The sequence below is a fragment of the Phalacrocorax aristotelis genome, chromosome 1, assembly GCF_949628215.1.
Source record: "Phalacrocorax aristotelis chromosome 1, bGulAri2.1, whole genome shotgun sequence".
Classification (NCBI taxonomy): Eukaryota; Metazoa; Chordata; class Aves; order Suliformes; family Phalacrocoracidae; genus Phalacrocorax; species Phalacrocorax aristotelis.
In genome coordinates this window covers 94719672-94738573 of record NC_134276.1, presented here as the reverse complement: position 1 = coordinate 94738573, position 18902 = coordinate 94719672, and the positions used below count along the sequence as shown (strand labels likewise).

General features: G+C 49.5%; 2 protein-coding genes and 1 long non-coding RNA gene across 5 annotated transcripts in view; 1 reads left to right on the top strand and 2 right to left on the bottom strand.

Moving 5' to 3' along the window:
• Positions 1-3911: 3911 nt before the first annotated feature.
• Positions 3912-6305, bottom strand: MID1IP1 (MID1 interacting protein 1). Of its 2 annotated transcripts, none has more exons than XM_075098142.1 (2): positions 6208-6305; positions 3912-5780 (listed from the first exon to the last, which is right to left on the bottom strand). In XM_075098142.1, exon 2 carries the CDS (start codon positions 5629-5631, stop codon positions 5128-5130), a length of 504 nt encoding a protein of 167 aa, XP_074954243.1. In that variant the 5' UTR covers positions 5632-5780; positions 6208-6305; the 3' UTR covers positions 3912-5127. The 2 variants fall into 2 exon arrangements, with proteins under 2 accessions (XP_074954243.1, XP_074954233.1); XM_075098132.1 differs by having other exon boundaries at positions 3912-5777; positions 6208-6304.
• Positions 6306-9212: 2907 nt separating this feature from the next.
• Positions 9213-14054, top strand: LOC142059371 (uncharacterized). The gene is made up of 2 exons (XR_012661303.1): positions 9213-10002; positions 10158-14054. It is a non-coding gene; the product is annotated as an uncharacterized LOC142059371 (long non-coding RNA).
• TSPAN7 (tetraspanin 7) overlaps positions 11180-18902 on the bottom strand; it is a 127799-nt gene continuing 120076 nt past the window's right edge. Inside the window, exons 9-10 of one of the 2 annotated variants that reach the window (XR_012661300.1) lie at positions 11511-15337; positions 11180-11370 (exon numbers count right to left, since the gene is read on the bottom strand). The gene's annotated coding sequence lies outside the window, so the exon portion shown is untranslated. Of the gene's footprint in view, positions 15338-18902 lie in introns of both variants that reach the window. The other variant, XR_012661299.1, reaches the window with a different exon arrangement.

Sequence of the window (18902 nt, the reverse complement as noted above, 5' to 3'; positions counted from 1 at the left end):
GCTTCACCTTGCATCCCTCTCCCCACGCCAGCACATATGCCAATGGCCAAAATGCAATCCCACAGCAAGGGGTTTGCCATGCTGCTGCACTATACTCTGAATCATGGCTTCAGGCGCTCTGCCCGTCGTTCAAATACAGACGAAAAGGGAGATGCACTTAAAAAGGCTCAGCCAGTCTTAAGTGGTGCGTCTGTGCCTGTGGAACATCAACCCCGTTGTTTATAATCCAAAGTTGCTAAGGTAAAACAGGCCCAGAACAAAAAGAAAGAATTCTATTAGAATAAAACATATGTAGATGAGTGTGATAAAAAGATACAATGCTTTAATTGATACTATGACAAGCCTTACAAACATCATGAGGCAAGCTCATTTACTGTTTTGTGATTTAATCCAGCAGCACCTGTTTTTTCTCTAAGCTCTCCAAGCTTTTCCTGTGCCATCTCTTCCAGAACAAAATTCAAAAGCACAAAAAACTAGAAAGAGTTTTCCTCGTTCCGTCACTCCAGATCAAATAAGTATGAGTGTGTTTGAATGGGGAAGGAATATTCCTTTTTATAAAGACTGTCTATTCCAGCAGCTGGCTATCAACAAAAAAGATACACAACTGCTGCACTCCTATTTGCAAATTTCCCTTTTGGAAAGGAGTTTATAACTTTATTCCTTAAAACTAATTTTGACCCAAACTTGTCATGCAAGTCTGTGGTCTGGAAGGAAATGATTTTGCAACATTAGAACTAATGCATTCAGGTATTTCTGCTTGTTCAGAGGCAACAACAACTAATAATAGAAAAATGCATGCAAAATTGGAACTGCTTTTGCAATGCTCACCTTGATTGCACTCCCCTCAGATTTTATGGCAGGTTATAACCTATCATGCTCTTCTATTTTCCCCTCTGTGTATTACCACCCAAGATCTTTGAGCTCTTTGCAATATAGTATCTAGCACACTGTTAGCTAGATATAAATAATAATACGATATAATGTTTAAAGAGATAAATAATAAAAAGCAGTACTTCCAGACAATCCCTTCCCACACTTGGTGCTTCAGGAAAGTAAGTCCATGGAAGAAAATCACTGCAGACTCTTCCACAAAGAGATAAGCCATCTACCAAACCCATATGTACAAAGAGGAAAAGCTTTCTGTCCCTTTCTTTTTTCCTTTTTCTACCTTTAACTGGTAGAACAGGGTGCAGAGCTTAACTCCATAATAATGAGATCCTAATATAACCTTCCATCTGGCCACTAACAGTCGCGCATCTTTCAGCAAAGCCGATCGACCGATGACTCCCATGTCTTGATGCAGAAGCCTGTGGGGAGGGGAAAACAAACCACAAAACACAGATACCTTGATCTGTTTAAAACCTTCTGCAAGAAAAAGCGTTCCAAAGGAAAGTTGGAAGATGACAGCCTGGCCTGACTCAGCCTCATCTGCCCCCTTCCACCAAGCACTGACCAGAGCATGCCCTTTGCAGCAGCAAAAGGGGCTTGGCGCTGGGGAGGAGGCTGAGGAGAAACCCAGCCCATCCAGCCCATGGGACTGCACCAGGTGGGTCTAGGCCAAGTAGGTGTCAAGATACTGGTTTCAGACTTTTAATCTGCTCCTGGGCAGAAAGTGATAAGGCAGCCCACTTCTGGAGGGCAATGGGGAAAACCTCATGGTGCCAGAGGCAGATACGATTCCTGAAATGCACGCGTAATCCAGCACAGAACTGCCTTCCTGGACGGGTGGCAGCCAAGGTCAAGCAGCCTTTGAAAGGCTGTTCTTCCCATGGAACTCACACCCATCCCCAACACCCCTATTTTTATACACCATACACATACCTTGAGACAAAAGCTTGGCTCCGCTCCCCTCCCCCTCCCCCCCAACATTTGCTCTCCTGTTCTTTTGTGTACACAAAAATAAGAGTTATAAACTATAATGACACATACTGGACACTTACGTATATTAACTGATGGATCCCATGAGCAACATCCTTGAGGCTCCTTGGCAGTAACATACCTTCTGCTGTAATCAATTTGTAAGTGCAAACTGTTCTGAATCTCATTATATATTACTCTTCTAATGTCTGCCTTATTGTATATTGAGTCTCTCTCATTTAAGCAAGATTAAAATGACAACTGCTTCTCACAGTACACGTGTGTGTTGTCCTGGTTTGTGCACGGTAATGGTAGTTTGGCAAGTTGTCTCTTTGTTCACACGTGGCTTGGAGATAAAGCCACTAGTATTTGACATCATAAAGACACTTTTACACAAGACTGATGTCGTTTGTCATTATTGCTTTCAAGTATCAGAACCACTTTACTGGAGCAAACTAAAGGTTTGCTGCACTAGGTATCCAGTCAGGAGCACTTAAAATGATCCAGTCCTTCAAAAGAAAGTGTCCCTCCTAATAATAAACCTAATTGCGTTATGTATCACCGTTCATGGAAATTTTCCCCAATTCAGTATCACACACAGAAAATCCGTGCATTAAGACTCTGCAACCTCATCTTTGCTTCCTGCAATGCCAGGAGCTAGCACTGACGTAACTGCCTGACCACCTCACCTTTTAGGCCTGGTTGTTTTCCACAGCAGCCAGCAGCAAAGACCCATCCCTCGTCCTTCGGATGAGAAATACATCCCTGTTTTTTTCAGTTGTTCTTTCCCCCCCTGCATCACCAGATCGCTTTCTTGATCCTCAAAGCCTCGATCCTCTCCCATGACCTTGAAAAAGGGGAATTCTAAGGCAGCTCCCGGGTGGGAGGGGGCAGTGCCTCTTCTGCTGGAGTGAGCCTCAGCAGTTTTTGCTGTGGCTGAATTGGGATGAGCGGGGCCGCTGCCAGCCACGCAGCCGGGCCCCCGCATGGCAGCCACGTGCGGCTCAGCGTTAGTCACTCAGGCAAGGCAAACCCTTGAGTCACAGTATCACCCTGCCTCCTCTGCTACCCAAAGCTTTACTTGTGAGGAAACGCCACCTTCGCTGACAAGTAGCACTGGTTTTCAGCTGCTCTTTCACTGAAACTTTTCTATTTTTTTTTTTTTTCTTTTTAGGATGCAAAGGGAATGGATGTAATATTCATGCTGAGACTGCACTAATGTAACACTGTTGTTCTGGTATTACTCATGGTCTAAATCAGCACCACGCTGTCTCTTGTGCAACATTTAAACAGTACCGTCTAAGTCCGTACCAGGAGAAGTTACCGGGAGTTCAGAAGGAATGCTGCCGAAGTTGCGTTAGCTGCTTTTGTCTGAGGCTTTTTTACCAGCGCTCCCGAGCAGAGGCTGCAGCGTGATTTCCAGCCGGCTGAGCGCAAGGCAGAGAGGAGCCACGCAGCAGGACAGGTTTTCCCTCTCACCCTCGCCTTCAGGAGAGCAAAACTTCACCGTCCAGCGTAAAGCGCCACAACTTTTGCGTTACAAGACTACGGCAAGACTGGAGAGCTGACATGTTAGGAAACAAGCAGGGTAATCCCTCTCCTTGTTCCCGATTTTTTTTCCTGGCATCTTCCCAAGAGGGGAGGGGAAGCGGAGCTAAAAACATTACGAAAAGAACCAGCATCGCCAAGCTGAAAATCATCCGGCTTTACAAAGTGCTTCTTTACCCTAGAAGGGAAAGCCTTCTAAAATATGTATTTTTAAACATACGTGTAGGCCAATCATTTGAACTATACAAACATCTGCCAACTAGTACCGTGTCTGGCGTGCTCGTGCTCTACTACGATGCTCAAACAGTTGGGCTGAAAAACTAATTGCTAGGGAATACCTGAATTTAAACAAAAATATCCTTAAAGCTGAGAGAAAAATTCGTCTGCTTTCTCTTTAAGAAACCACCAAACACTAAATTTGATGGCAATGATACCAAGTGGAATTTCAGCATGAGGAGATGTCTACAAACCTGGCACTTCAGTGCCCGAGAAGAAAACTTCATACGTTATGGAAGGACGTACATATTTATTAAATCGTTATCCTCTGTGATATGCACACATTGTATTGTAACCAGTAAGTACACTTTTAATATTAGAACACAATATAGGCACCCAATTCTGAGGCACATTACTTCAGCAAGTAAAAAATAAAATAATGCAGAGAGAAATAAATCAATACAATTCGGACAACATAAACCCAATTAATTCCTGGTATCCAAGGAGGATTACAGAGGAAAGTAAGTAATGCAAGAGACGGGGGAGGCAAGTATCCCAGACCTACTCGGAGGGGGAGAAAAGAGCTTCCCGCAGTACATTAACATACTTCCCGAAAAAAGCAAGAGTCATTCCTAGGCTTTGCTCCAACCTCCGTGAATCGCTGCCTGCAAAGTTAACCATGACTCGTCTTCTTGGATTTTGTTAACAGGGCACTGACCTTCACGCCAGCATCCACACACAGCAACTGGACTGTCCGGTTGGGAACACCTTGCCAAAACTCAGGCCATGCACGGTGCAGTTAATACGGTCATTCATCCATTTTAGATATGCAGAGGTATCATCGCTAGCTAACTGCTCCCTTTAGAAACAGGGGGGGGGGGGAAAAAAAAAAAAAAAAGCCACAAGAACCCCTCTCTTGCACAGAGATTTCTGCGTCTAGTAAGGCAGCTCTGGGAATAAGTTAGAACAACGGAATAATTCCGGATGTTAAAAATACCATTTAATTATAGGAACATAAACCATACCAAAAAGTTTAAGTCGCTTTTAGTTAATACATTTGCATTTATTTTAGAATATACTCTACATCTGAGTAAAAAAGTTTTAAATAAACTCCAGTACACATACAACCGTGGCACCTGCCATCCGTCCGGCGACGGAGGGATGCTCGTCAGCCCGCTGGGTTCCCTCCCGGGTAACAGAAGCAATTTTACGCCAGTTTCATGTTTATCGGCTTGCGTCGAGCCTCCTATCTGCCAGCTCCTACGCCTCCACCACCACCACCACCACGCCAGGAACACGCAGGGCCTCGGCCTCCTCCCCGCCCGGGGAGGCGCAGCAACGGCTCGCCCCACACCGTACAATTGAAAAAAAAAAAAAAAAAAAAAAAAGAACGAGGGAAATTATTAATAAACTAGTATTGATTAATTTACATCTCTCTCTCTCGCTTGTGCGTTGGTAGAAAGCCGGCTGCAGTCCTGGGAGCCAGCAGGGGAGCCCCAGCCCCGCTCACTGCCCCCAGCTGCTGAAGCCTATCTCCTGCTTGTATCTGTTGGTGAGGACGTTGGCCTTGCGGGTGAGCTTGGAGAGGACCGAGTGGAGTCCGCTGAGGTGGTAATGGAACTGCTTCTCCAGGTCCTCCTCCCCCTCGCCCTCCTCGGCGGGCCCGCCGCCGCCGCCGCCCCCCAGCTTGTCCTTCTTGCGGGCCGCCTCCTCGCCCGCCGGCGGCTGCACCACTCCCCACTCGATGTCGTTGCGGATGGATTTGAGCAGCATGTAGTGGCTGTACATGTCCCTGCGGGAGAAGTAGGCGCCGGGGTCGCCGGGCGGCAGGGCGGCCTCCCGCTGCGGGCAGACGCCCCCCGCCGCCTCCAGCTCCTCCAGCAGCAGCGGCACGTCGCGCAGCAGGCTGGGCACCATCACCGTCTGGTCCATGTTGTTGACGGCGCCGATGAAGCGGTTCATGGCGTTGAAGAGGGAGTACTTCTGGCTGTACGAGTCGCAGATCTGCATCGTGATCAGCTCAGCGGGGGCGGCTCGGACCGCGGGGCTCCTCCACCGGTGGCGGCGTCCTCCTCCTCTTCCTCCCTCCTCCTCGCTAGCGGCACCGGCCGCCCTCCGCCGCCGGCTGGGCTCGGCGGCTGCTCACGAACAGAGTCCTGCTGGGAGGCGGCGGCAGGCGCCGGGCTTAGGGGCTGCTCTCCCGCCCGCCCTCCAGCCCGCCTTCCCTTCCCGTCCCGTCCCCTCCCGCCGGCGCCCTCTCCTCCTCCTCCTCCCCCGCCACCGCCTTTATCCTCGGCTCCATCTCCTTTTTTAGGCTTCCCCTCCCCGTCCCTTCGCCCTTCCGCCCCACCTCCCCCGCCGCCGCCCCCCCCGGGGCTCCAGCCGCGGCCGCCGGCGCTAGCCGCTGCCCTCCATACACAAAAGGGGTAAAATGCAAAAAGACCCCACCACTCCCCCCACCCCGTGAGCCACGCGTGGCGTGGTGCTGCGGGAAGAGGGGTGGACGGGCGGCAGCCCCGTACCGCGCCGGTAAATTAAGATGGAGGCGGCCCCGAGCCCCCGCGGAGCGGGCAGGCAGGCAGGCACCCACCGTGGTCCGGAGCTGCTCCCCGCCGCCGCCGCCGCCCGTGGCTGCGCTCCCATCCCCGGCGCCGTATTTATAGCGCCCATCTTAAAAACAAGGTGTTCCCCCGTGCCGCCCCCCCCCGGGTAAAGGCGGCGGGCAGGGGCAGCGCTGCGCCAGCCCCGCCTCTCACCCCGCAACGCGGGGAGGGCACCGGCACCGGCACCCGGGCGGCAGCCGGCGGTCGGGGCGGCTCTGGCGTGCGCCGCGCCAACTGCGGGCTGGGTCCCCGGGGCAGGTGGACCCCACCCGCCCGCTCCTTTCCTGCGGCGGCAGCCGCCCCCCCCGAGGGAAGGCAGGACCCACCCTCCCCCCCCAACCCCGCCGCCCCGGGATCACGGGCCGTGACCGAGTACCGCTTCCCCACCGCCCCGCTCCCCTCAGCGCCGCCGGGGCACGCGGCCCCGGGCAGGCCGCCCCATCCCCGCCGAGCACGGGGGGGGAGAGGGCAGCGGGAGGCGCGGCGGGGCCGGACTGGGGGAGAGTGATTGACAGGGCAGGCGGCTGGGACACGCGGGCTCCGCGTGCTGACCGCGTTCGCCCAAGCCGCTTATTGGCTGCCGGGCGCGCGGCGAGCGTGACGGTCGGGCCGGCCCCCCTTCCGCTCCGCGTGCCCCAGCGGCAATTAGAGCCATCCCCCGGCAACGGGGGGGCGCCGAGCCCGCCGGCGCTCGGCCTCCCAGCGGCCCGCCTCGGAACCGCGGTTCCCCGCTGCCCTCGCCTCGCCTCGCCTCGCCTCGCCGTGCCAGGCCGGGGGCGCCCCTTCCCGGGAGGCCTTTGTCTGTCGGCTGGGGGCCGCCGGGCGGCCGGCATCACCCCACAGCCTCACCTCCGGGCCCAGCCAATCGGCGAGCCCTACGGCGGCCCGGCTCTGCCGCCCCCTGCCAATCAGCGAGCCTCGGCGGCAGCCAATCGGAAACAACAAAGCCCTCCGGCTCTTTCACCCCCCGCTCCCCCGCCGGCTCGCGCCGCCCTGGTAACAGGCGAGTCGGCCAGGGGAGCCGCCGTGGGTCACGTGGGGCAGAAGGGGGAGAGGAGGGGGGGATTGGCGCGCGGGGCCGTGGGGGGAGGGTTGAGGGGGTAGGCGGGGTTGAGCGCGTTGGCGGGGTTGAGCGCGTTGCCGTGGCAACGGGTCAACCGACAGCCAGGGGGAGGCGGCTCTCCCCTCCCCCTCTCCCCCGCCGCCGGGGCCTGCGCGGCGCCGGGGAAAGCCCGCGGCGCGGCTGGGCGAGCACTGCGAGCCCGGCAAACGCGCGGGCCGCAGCGGCGGCAGGGTGTCCGTCCGTCCGTCCGCCGCAGGGCCTCCTTTCGCCCCGCGGGCCCGCTCCTAGTGCGGGGACCGACGGCTCGGTGCTCCCCGCAGCCTCTCTGCCCCCCGCCCGGGGGGAGCGGGCCGGCTACCCGGGCACTGGGCGCCCTTTGCCAGCGGCACAGGTGCCGCCGCTGCTTGTGGTCAGGCAGCAGCAAGAGATACAGGCTGGTATAAAATTCTGGTCTGTTTGCAAATAAGTCACTACGGGGGGGAAAAAAAGTCTCATCAAGGCAGAGAATGGGCCACAACGTGCACTTGCATCATTGTATAGGCACCGTGTGTCATTAGTGCGCCGTTAGCAGTTTTGCTGCCTCTTAATTGAAATTCAGCGTGTGCTGGACTTCAGTAAATTGGAAAAAGAGATAAATCTTTAGCAAAAAGAGGATGTCACTTATTGTCTAACTTTCCTGTCCAAATTAAAACAAAATTAAAACGTTTGAACAAATTGAATCCAAAGACTTTACCCGTGGTTAGAACATACTGGCGGGGCGGGGGGGGGGGGAGAAAAAGTTGACAGAAATAACCCAGCTTGAAACTGCGAGCAGGGGAAGTACCTGGTCACAGCAAAAGCACCAGACGAGGAAGTGCCATGTCTTCCGTGAGATGACACCATACAAATTATGACCTGAGCATAAAATCATTTTCATGCCCACCTGCCCTCATTTGTTCCCCAAAATGTCCAGCCACATGGGCTGCTTCCAACTTGGACTGTAAATGTTGCCTCGTTTTAGCGTAGTGCTGGTACACCGCTGTGGCCTGTGCAGGCACGTGCCTTACCCATTAGGCTGAGATAGATCATACTCAAGTCAAGCTTCACAGCATAAGGCAATCGTCTTTTTTTTTTTCTTTTTTTTTTTTTTTTAACTTCCATATGTTCTGATCGATTTTGATATGCAGTGTAAATGTCTCTGGTATGTATAATGTATATCATTAACACAAGCCTGAGTAGGTTTGATTGCTCTTTGGTTGGAACGAAATAAAGGAGCGCGCCTTTCTAACTCCAGTGGTATGTAACTGCGATGGCCGTGTGCATGGGAGAAAAAGAGGCGGACTTTTCTTTTTCCCTTCCTGTTAGGAAAAGATGATCCCATTTGCAGCACAAAGTTTTACATGCAAGCAGCATTTAAAAAAGAATTTTCCTCTTTAGAATGACCCGATTAGTGTGGCCATGCAATGCCTGGAAGGGGAATCAGCTAGAAACCCCTTATCTCATGCCCCAAGCAATGAGGAAGTTTGCACATTTGATCTCTGGCAGCCCAAGAACATGTAACTGCTTACCTTTGCCCAGCACAGGGGCCGGGATAAAGAAACCAAAGCGACAACAAGCAAAGGTGTCTTTATCAAGCACCTCAGTCGGATGGAGCACTCCTGATGTACGAGCCCCGCAGCGAGGGCGTAAAGACACCTTGAATAGGTTTGATACTGTTATTCAGGAAAGCAGGAGACATAGAGAAGTTACTATATTAGCTAAAACCTTTACGTTTTCCCTGAAGTGAATGAAAGCTGGTGGTGTTTGGCCCTTGCTGGACGAGGGCCTTCTTTCTGTGGCCGACTCCTGAAGAAGAAGGGGGACAAACTATCACCATTACTATTTAGCTACTGCTGTTACTGAGCTGTTACCAGTATTAGCTAGTCAATTTAGCCATACATCAGCATTTAGCCACAGTAGTGCTAAAGTTACTGCTACAAAGGCGACTGTAGGAGCAATGCTGCTGGTGGCCTGTCTCCTCCGGCGACATTCGCAGCTGCACAGTATTTGTCAAGAAAAGACAGATGATTCTGTCAACTTGCGTGGGTTTTCGTAACATTTGCAAGGCCTATCCAGATTCTCTCTTCAGTGGCAAAAAGATAACAAACCGTCTTTGTTAACAGTCTTCCCAGGACGCATGCTGGCACGAAATAGGTGCCACTGGCACGTTGCAGACCAGCGATGGCTACACTTCGGCGGTTAGGAAGTTGTTCTGCTGCACAGTGTTTGCAAAATAAGATGAGATCAGATCTTGTGTGGGCGAAAAGTGATAAATATGTGCAAATATTTAGTGTTGCATTCTGCAGCCTGGGAACACCATTTGGGCTGGCCTTGTAAGAGCAACATCTCTTGGGAATTTCACTTACTCTCGTAATTTGTTGTCGATGTGACATGGCAGATTATAGTTCATCCTCGGAAACTGCGAGTCGTTTCCTTCTATTCCTATTTGACATACATTTTTGCTCAAACTTGTGAACTGCTTCCATCATTTTGGGTGGCAGTACAGATGCACGCATTTAACACTTCTCTCTCCTCCTATTTCTTTCTGAAATAGAGTCCAGTTGTACCAAACTCTGAACCGAGGAAACTTGTCATTTCTCATCCAGAAGGAATATATGTAAATCCATCGTCTTAACTGATGCCTCTCCATGAGCTTCATATAATCAGCCCTTGTAGCTTAAGGTGCTAATGGTCAGGGTAAGTAGAAATCTTATATGTTGAAGGAATGCAGACCAATTTGTCTGAGTCCTGCTGAAATCTGCAGTATAACTTTTACAAAGGTTTACTCATCTCTTTTCTACCTTTCACTTAGCCGCCTTTTACTCCTGTTTCTGTTTGTCCCCTGGGAGCAGAGTGATTCTCCAAAGTGGACAGAAGCCTCTGAGAAGGCATGCAGAGGGGTCAGGAAGAGGAGGTTTGGAGAAAAGAGCCACGATCGTAAATCCCCTTTCCCTCTGGCACGCATGCAAATCCGAGCGAGACTGCACGCTGCCGGAAGCGGCACAACAATCACAACACGGGCTCCGCAGCGGCTTGGCTCTGCGCAGAGGAGCAGCCTTTCGTGCGCACGGTGAAAAGCACGGGAGTCCGGCGGGAGCTCTGCTGGGAGCAGGAGCAGGGAGCAGTGCTGGGCAGGGAGGTGGCCATCTCAGGCGGCTCCTGTGAAGCCCCTCCGAGTCGCCTGGCTCTGCCGGTTGCACCTGGGTCTCTCCAGGCCCACCACGTCTTCGCTTCCTCAGAACCATTCCTGGAAATCATCACAAGTTCAGCTTCAGTCTGTTTGCCAGTCACTGTGTATTTTCAGGGCCTGGGATCCCTCCCAAGCGGTGCTCAGCTCACACCAGGAGGTCAAAACAGGCTGAAACCCTCCAGAAAGTAGCCGATGGGATAAATGCTGCCACGGTGTTGTTCGCACAGCCTGCACATAGAATTCCTCTCCCTTACCTTTTGCCAGCCACATCCCTTTCCCCTGGAAGCTGGTCGGAGCAGGCACTGTGGTATGCAGCGCCCAGAACAACGGCGGCCCTTTTCAAATGGCTCCTTAGCGCTGCCATAATAAGCCTGATAAATAAAACATGGCTTGCAGACACGGATTTACTGGAGAGGGCTAAGGGGGCTGTAGCTCCCTCATTAGTATCTCCCGGTGCAGCATGTGTGCTCCTCATTATGTGGCACAGTGGCGGTTGTCTAGTCATCCACGATGAGGCTGCAGCCACTCCAAGGATGTGCCCGGGATCCCAGGGATTGTTTTTTTCTTCTGTGTTAATAATAGGAATATAAAAGAAAAGAAAAGGAAAAAAAAAGACCTTGAATAGGAAAAGGATGAAGGGGGAAAGACTGCAGCACTGAGTCAGATTTTCTCTCCCTTGCTTACCTGTAAGTCAGCAGCAAACGTGGAGAAATAGACATAGCTGTGCTAATATGGAATTGGTGTGAGTAGGGTCAAGGCCTCCAGACTGCACAAACTCTTATTTTGGGCATCTTTGTTTCCCTTCAGTCTGAAAATGCTGCTTTGTAAACTCTTGGCCGAAGTCTAAACTTCATTCTCTTCCTCCCATTTTTCTTCTGTTTAAGGGAGAAGAGTCAAATTGGATGATTTCAAGTCCCTCAAAGCTGGGGATGCGGGAATCTGGGTTAATCCAAATGGGGTTTGTGGAGGTTTGATCCAGCTTTTCTTTCTGGCCATCATTTAAATCCCTCCTTACCTCCTGCATACAAGCTGCGGCTGCATCATCGTAGCAACCCTGTGACCGAGAGGCATGAGAGTCTCCTCTGAGGCTGTAATCTCACTCTAAACAGCTCTCTAGTGGGTGCTCGTGAGTGGCAATACATCATGCAATTTTCTCCTTTAGAGGCTCACGGTGTCATCTCCGCCGTGATCCCTGCCCTGCCCCGCCAGCACTGGCAAGCCAGAGCCCGGGGCCAGCCTGGGAGCGGGTTCCTGGCACAGCACCGCACAGCTGGGGCACGTGTGGGGTCACAGATGGCGTTGGCAACATCTGCCCCTTCCTCTTTGCAACCCGGCCCACGGTCTGTTGGAAGAGGTACCTGTTTAGGATGGCGGGAGACTTTACTGGCATAGCAAAATAATCCTCGATAAACTTGTGACGTTCTGTAACGGTATTTAATATGCAGATGGCCAAACGAATGCCATCGTGATATATTTTTATGGACAAATATTATATATTAAGCCCTGATTTATGCATTTGAGCGTAATACCTGGGGCTCTGAGGAGAGCCTTTAATCTCTGTCAGCGAGGCAGCACGCATGCTAAAATGCCGAGTAAATCTGCACGGGAGCAGTGAACCAAGCGCAGCATATATCAGAGTTCTTCCGCCTGATAAAATTAAATACACAAGACCACCTTTCTGTGACATTAATGGTTTGATACGCGAGGGCTGACATCAGGAAATACCGACCTCCGCTTCCCGCTCTGACCATAACCTGCAGCGTTCCTGCTGGTTCTGCCGTCCCCATCCCGAGGTGCAGGAAGGGTGCCATGTCAAGCTCCCAAGAGAAGTTCCTGGGTGAACGAAGGTCCCTGCCTGTGACTTGCCCCCTCTCCTCCCATCGCTCTGCCGCACCTTGCCTTCCATGTGGCTGCCGGGGTGCAGGTGGGGGGGGGGGGGGGGGGGGGGCTGATGCCCTTTTTCCCCTTCGTCAGCACATGTAGGGTGAGCATCATCTCAGCGTGGGGTTCTGCATTTAATAATCTCACCAGCTCAACTGTTTTTATCTGAATCTCCCTTCTGAACTGATAAATCTAAATTGCACATTTTCTAAACCGCTTAGCTTAGGGGTAAATCTTGCAGGTATCCTCAAATGACTAGCTGCTGTCTTCTGCACCTGTCTAGCACCATCTACTGTAGCTTTTTTATACTGTTTCCCTTTCCCTTCCCATCTGCATGCTTACGATTCCTGCAGGAGCTGCCTCCATCCCGAGGAGTCTGTGCGAGAACGAGAGCTCTGGTTTTGTTTGAAAGGCCCGGGGCTGGCACGATGGTGAAACAAATGCAATAAGCGTTCATCCTATAGATGAATGCTCCTCGTTTTAAACCAGTGACCTGATTTTCAGTACCCAGCTTGCTGTTGATAAATTTTTCACTCTTCTCAGTGCTCAGAAAGAGAGGAAGATGGAGCAGAACAAAGGTGGCCCACCTTCGCTGAAGCTTTCCATGCTAGCTGGTGGATCAAGGATTCGGGACGTGGCAGGATGAGGGGCTGGAACAGAGCATTGTGCGGGGAGGAGAGGGCCTGTGTGGAAACAAATCTTCCGGCTGCTGCCAGAAGATGCCAAGGGGGAGACAGCAGCTTGGATTTCTACCATCTGATGCGGAGTTGTGGGATGGGACTAGAAGCAGCAGGATTTTCCTGTGAAAGTCCTATCTCCTCTTGTTACCCTCAGTATTAAAAGGGAAGCTGCTCTGAAGGAGTACCCTGCTTTTCTCAGCTCTGCAGTTCAGAGCTGACATGGAGGCGTTATGTGTCCTTATGATATGCACTCCTATTACAATGTGGTTTTGTCTGGGGGATGTTGTACGGTTGAAGACGACTATTACAACCAAAAATAGAACCAGGCCTTTCTGACTGCTATGACTATTATGGATCTGTATGATTAATATTTAGTAGCTTTACAAAAAGCACCAAAAGCTGAAAGTCAAAATCAGAACAAAGTTGTGCTACGGATTGCATATGGCTGGGTTTTTTTTTTAAGAAATCTGTTCATAATGAGCATTTCTGGAGGTGATAGATTAGCATAAAAATACTGCCAGTCTGTTCCAGGGTTGTAAAACACAAAACAAGGTACATCACACATTTTTTGTTTTTTAATCATTAAAACCCAGATTATCTGTTTGTAACTAACTTGTTTCAATGGCAAGTAACATATTTTTCCACGGTCCTGGAAATGAGGTAGATTTGGCAGCTTAGCCTATGAAGTTCTGTGGCAAATCTGCAAACTGAAAGACCACAGGGTTTTGTCCTGGCTTTGTTTCTTGATGAAGTTCTGAAAAGAGCTAAATTAAATCCATGCTCTAGCCACATGTGTAATTTTGCTCTACTGGAATAGCTTATAGCTGTCAGTGAATTTCTCCATACTCTCAGCATTGTGTAAGGGATGATACAAGAGCCTGAAGATTACTCTCTCCAGTAGTACCATGCGTTTGCGAGCTTAAAATCATTACAACAGCATTTTTCATTTACATGGCTGGAGAGAATCTGTTTTTGCAGTAAATTTGTATTTGAAAGCAGATTTCTGTGTCCATCATTATTGGTGGTTTACAAGATCTCGCTTCCCCCCCCCCATTTTGGGGATGTGGGAGCAAATGAAATAAACCCATCATAAAAAATAATTTTGTCCAGGTGGAACATAAATCAGCCAAAAAAATATTATTCTACATGGCAAATAAAAAGCATATGCTGTATTATTTAAAGCACAGCCTCCATATTCACATACAAAATTAATGCTACGGTGGGAGGTAAAACTGATGGAGGCAGACAATGAAAATATTAGGAGTAAAACATGATGCCAGGAACAATTCGAGCAGAGCCACTTGCAGGGTCATGGTCATATTCCATTTCAAATGGGCATGGAAATACACTGTGGGTTATTCTTCTCCAGAGATGCACAGATAATAAGCACCTGCTCCCCATGTCTACTCTTCCCTTTTAACTGTTGATTTATTGGATGTTTCTGAAAGCTGTGGTCAGGCTCGTGAGGGATATATAACGTGGTGCCTGCAGGAAGAAATGGGAGCAGGCAGACGAGCTGCCAGACTCCCCGTCACTACTGTGGGGTGAAGGGCTGTGTGGGGTTCAGAACAAAAGCCAGCTCCTCTTCAGCTTCCCGGCAAAATGACGCCACTGAAAGGTAAATCAGCAGTCTCCCTGTGCTCATTGTGCCTGGGTCGCACCCACAAAAGTCAGTAAAAAATCCTAAACTACGTTCCTTGCCTCAAACTAGAGTAAATGGTGGGTTCTGAGGAAACACTTAGAGCGTTCAGCAGTCTAAGGTGCCAAAAGGGGTCTTTTCCATCACTAGATATTTGGCTTCCACAGCATCAAAGAGACTACCAGAATATATATATCTATAAAACATATTATTGTGTGTGTTTTAAGGTCATGTTCAGAACAGCATTAAGAAGCCTGCCTTCTTACATGTATAAGAAGGTACATACCCCATACTGCTACTGCACGCTGCATTGGAGACAGTACCACTGGCAAATCTTTGAGACTTATCCCAGTTCTCCCAGGCTTGAGGAGGGGGTTTCACTCCATTCCTCCCCTGAACTGACCAACAGCCTCACTAAATAAGGGATGACCATAATATTCAGATAATGTTGAAGCTGGGTCACTATGAAGAGGCTTTGAATTGCTAAGATATTTTTCTGTGTAATTTAATTGAAAAAATAATGGCACAGAGATCTCGCCTGGTGTAAGTTATGCTCTTTCACTGTTCTCTGATATTTTCTTCACTGCAGCAGGAGTGGAGCTTTGCAGCCATGAGGTCTTGGGATGTTCTAGTTGTGGAGGTCTGTGAGATTTAAATGACACCGCATGCCCATTTAGAAACAAAAGAAAGAAAATGCCGTTTAATTAAAAATGTGAATCTGGAAATGTAGGGCTATTGAGAATCATTATGAACTGCACATTTTACATACATGGCTAAGCAAAAGGCCCACCGTAGTGACTGGAGTAATGTATGGTTCAGTTCCCTTATGACGGTAAGCAGTTTATTAACCTAGAACTACAAAATCATTCAAAATGACATTTGGCAATGCTGAACTTCTAACATAAATCCCCCGATGTAAGGAAACCGAGAGGGCAGCCACACAGCCTTCCACTGAGCCCTGCTGTGTCTTTAAACAGCAGCAGGAGAGGTGCACCGGGAGCTGGGATCAGAAAGATAGAAGAGCAGTGTGGAAGCAAGAAACTCTTGCATTTTAACCCTGTCTCTGAGTCCCGCTATGGTCCTGAGCCACTCACCTTGGGCCAGAGATCCAGGCATTAAGCAGTCACAGTGAAGGCCGGCCTTTAAAAAGAGCTCCCTGTGCTCATTCCTGAGCCCCTTGGACCTGAATTACACACCCCAAAGAGCACTGAGGTGTTTAAAAATCAAGTCCTGATGGTGCACACTGGGGCCTTTTGAAATAGCATCCTTAAGGTCTGATCTTGCAAGTTCTCGATGGAGTTGTGAGCATGTCCCACTTACAGCTCTACTCCCGCTACCTCTCAGGCAAGTCAAGGACTGACTCCTTATTTATTCTTGACGGGAAGGGAACACAACCTTGGCCACCACATTTGCTTCAAGGACCTGTTGGGGTCTTCTTGCAGGGTCAGGGCCTGCAGGACTCACCTCCTTGGTTGGACTCTGCGTGTCTGTAATGGGGAGCAGCACGGCTGCATTGCTGTGGAGCTTCGCCCCTGGCATGATGGTGTGACCACTGCGCTAGTGGGGCTTGACCGCTTTTGGGGTGCGAGTGTGTGTCTCTGCGTGATGCTGCAGGGGTGCCAGCTTGCCTGGGACTAGATCAGAGACCTCTGCACCATGTTCCATCCCATGCTGTCCTTGTGCCCTCTCTCCATTCGAGATATTATGGGTTTTTGAAATGAAGTTACAAAGAGTTTCAGGGAGTACACCTGACTGTGAAGGTTCCTGGTAGATTTTACAGGCCAACAGCTGTATTTCATTTTGCATAAAGCTCTATCTTCTCTCTTTCTCAGTGCCTTGTGCAATCTATGTTTGACCATCATGAACCAAAGAACAGGATTTTCACTTCTGCATGCACCAGACCTTAACCAAAGGTGTAGTCTGAAAGACACAAAATTACTCACGTGCACAGCGAGGCAGAAAAAGGTCATCTCTTCCCCCACAGGCTTCTCAACCTGGGTCTGGACTCATCATTTTTCACTTTGGAAATCCCCTGGAGATGAACCTGCCCCATGTAATGTGACCGGAGGGCAAAGCTCTCCTCCTCTGCCACCAGTGCTCGCAGCAGGCTGCCGACGGCCTGGTAGCCAAAGCTCCTCAGCAGACTCCCAGGTGGGCTGCTGGGCAGGTGGGTGCACAGGCAGAAAGAAAAATCAGGCAGACCTTATCGCTTGCCTGGCAGGTTGGTTCCTGGTCATCAGAGGATTTTTAATTCCATGTGAATCTTTTTCTTTGACAGACTAGTTTCAAGTCAAAAACATGTTTCCCAGCCTGACCTGCACGCCTGCATCATGCCTGCTCTACCATGTAACTGGAAAGGAGATTTGGGGCACAGGTCTGGCAGAAAGCACTGCCAAAAGTACAAAGTAAACATACCTCCCCAAATGGAGGGAGGTAAATTTACTCTCTGATGTCTTTCAGCCCTAGTAATCTCAACCATTCCAGTAATTTCAACTGGTATAAATAATGCTGCAAATGTTTTCCATCAGAAGCGTTACCTTTTAGCTGACGGCGTCCCTTTAAGCGCTGAGACACTGTTGTGCAGAGTTTTTTGCTGTAGCCAAACGGGACTAGATTGAGATCAATAGCCCCATTTCGCCTGCCACTTACTTAAGCTTGATCTGAACCTGTGTTTGTAGAGCTGAAAGGCTTTTCTACTCCATCACTATTGTGCCTCCTATTGCCAGCCCACCTGTGAGAATTTCACATTCCTATATTTTAAAAAGAAATATGATGGACAATGAAAATAAATGTTTGTTTTGTTTTAATGTGCTTAACTCAACACTTTTTCTGTTATTAAGGCTGGGCTAGAATGGGACTGCTTGGAAAGGAGAGACATCTGCTGCAGAAACTTTCATAACTCATTCAGAGTTATTGGTCTTACCCACAATATTAGTGATAAAAATTGATTATCCATTCCCACTTGCTTCACGATCCATAGCTATTTTTTTCATTCATATTATAAGTTGTTTTATATGGAGTGAGACAGTGTTATTTAAATAGCCAAGGGTGAGCATAATACATCTTACTTGCTAAAAGCCCGTACCAGCAGAAAGCAGGATTTTTTCATGTTAGCCCTGTCCTGTCCTGAAGGTAGAAATAATCTGGACTTGGCAATTGCCACGGCTTCTTTCAAATCTAAAGAGAAAACACCCTTTGGTTAGTGTATGTGCACTGCCCACTCAGGCTTACTGCTGCCTTTTTATCCCCAAGTGCAAAGTTTGGGTCTCGATAGGGCCCCGTCGTTTGATGAACAGTTATGCTGAGCTTCCTAGGGGAAGGTCAATTTGGGACTGTCACCAGCACCTCACAGAGGGCAGGGGAGAGGGGGAAGGACTGAATGCTGCAAGGATGGAGCGAAAAATTAAAGGGAGGGGCACAGCTCAAAGCTTCTGCAAAATTTTCCAAGAGAAACTTCTGTTTTGGAAGTCACGCTTCAGCTATATGGGCTCAGCTGTTCCCAAAGAAGGGGACCATACAAAAGACATCTCCAAGGGGAGATGTCCACATCATGACCATTAGCATTCAGAGCCTCATACGCTCTCTTCCAGCTGTAGGGGAGAGAAGTAGCGTTCCTGCTGTCAGCTCTCTGCGTTCCCAAGCACTAAAAGGGCAGAGCAGTTTGGATATCCCCTTCAGATGAAACTGTAAAAGCTGCAATCTCCAACTTAAATTGATTCTTTGAGTCCCGCAGTTGGTTATGGTGTGGGAACAGAGGTTATCCCTAAAATGGGGTAGGCTGTAGTGGTGCAGTTGTGTGGAGGAGTTTACTGACATGACAATAACCTTAACTTCCTTACAAAAAATAGAAAGGTAACTTAATGACCTGCCCAGAGATCAGTGGTTTTGACTTAGACCTAAAAAATTTTGGTTATTTGATCCAAAACTAGACCCTGGAGATTCCACCTTTCCCTCTGTAACTCGTTTTAGCATAAACAGATATTATCTGCGAATAAGGAAAAGGGAGAACAGACTCCTAATAAAAATACCTCGCAGCTTAACTGTATAGGTGGTATCTTCCCTCACAAGGTAAAACAGCCAATGCATAGACTGACATGAAATTGAAAGGAGAGGTGTTTCCCCATGGGACTATTAAATGTAAATCTCTTTTTGTTCCATAAGGAGATGACACAAGTTTTTCCACCCGGTTGCTGGATAATCTCTTTTG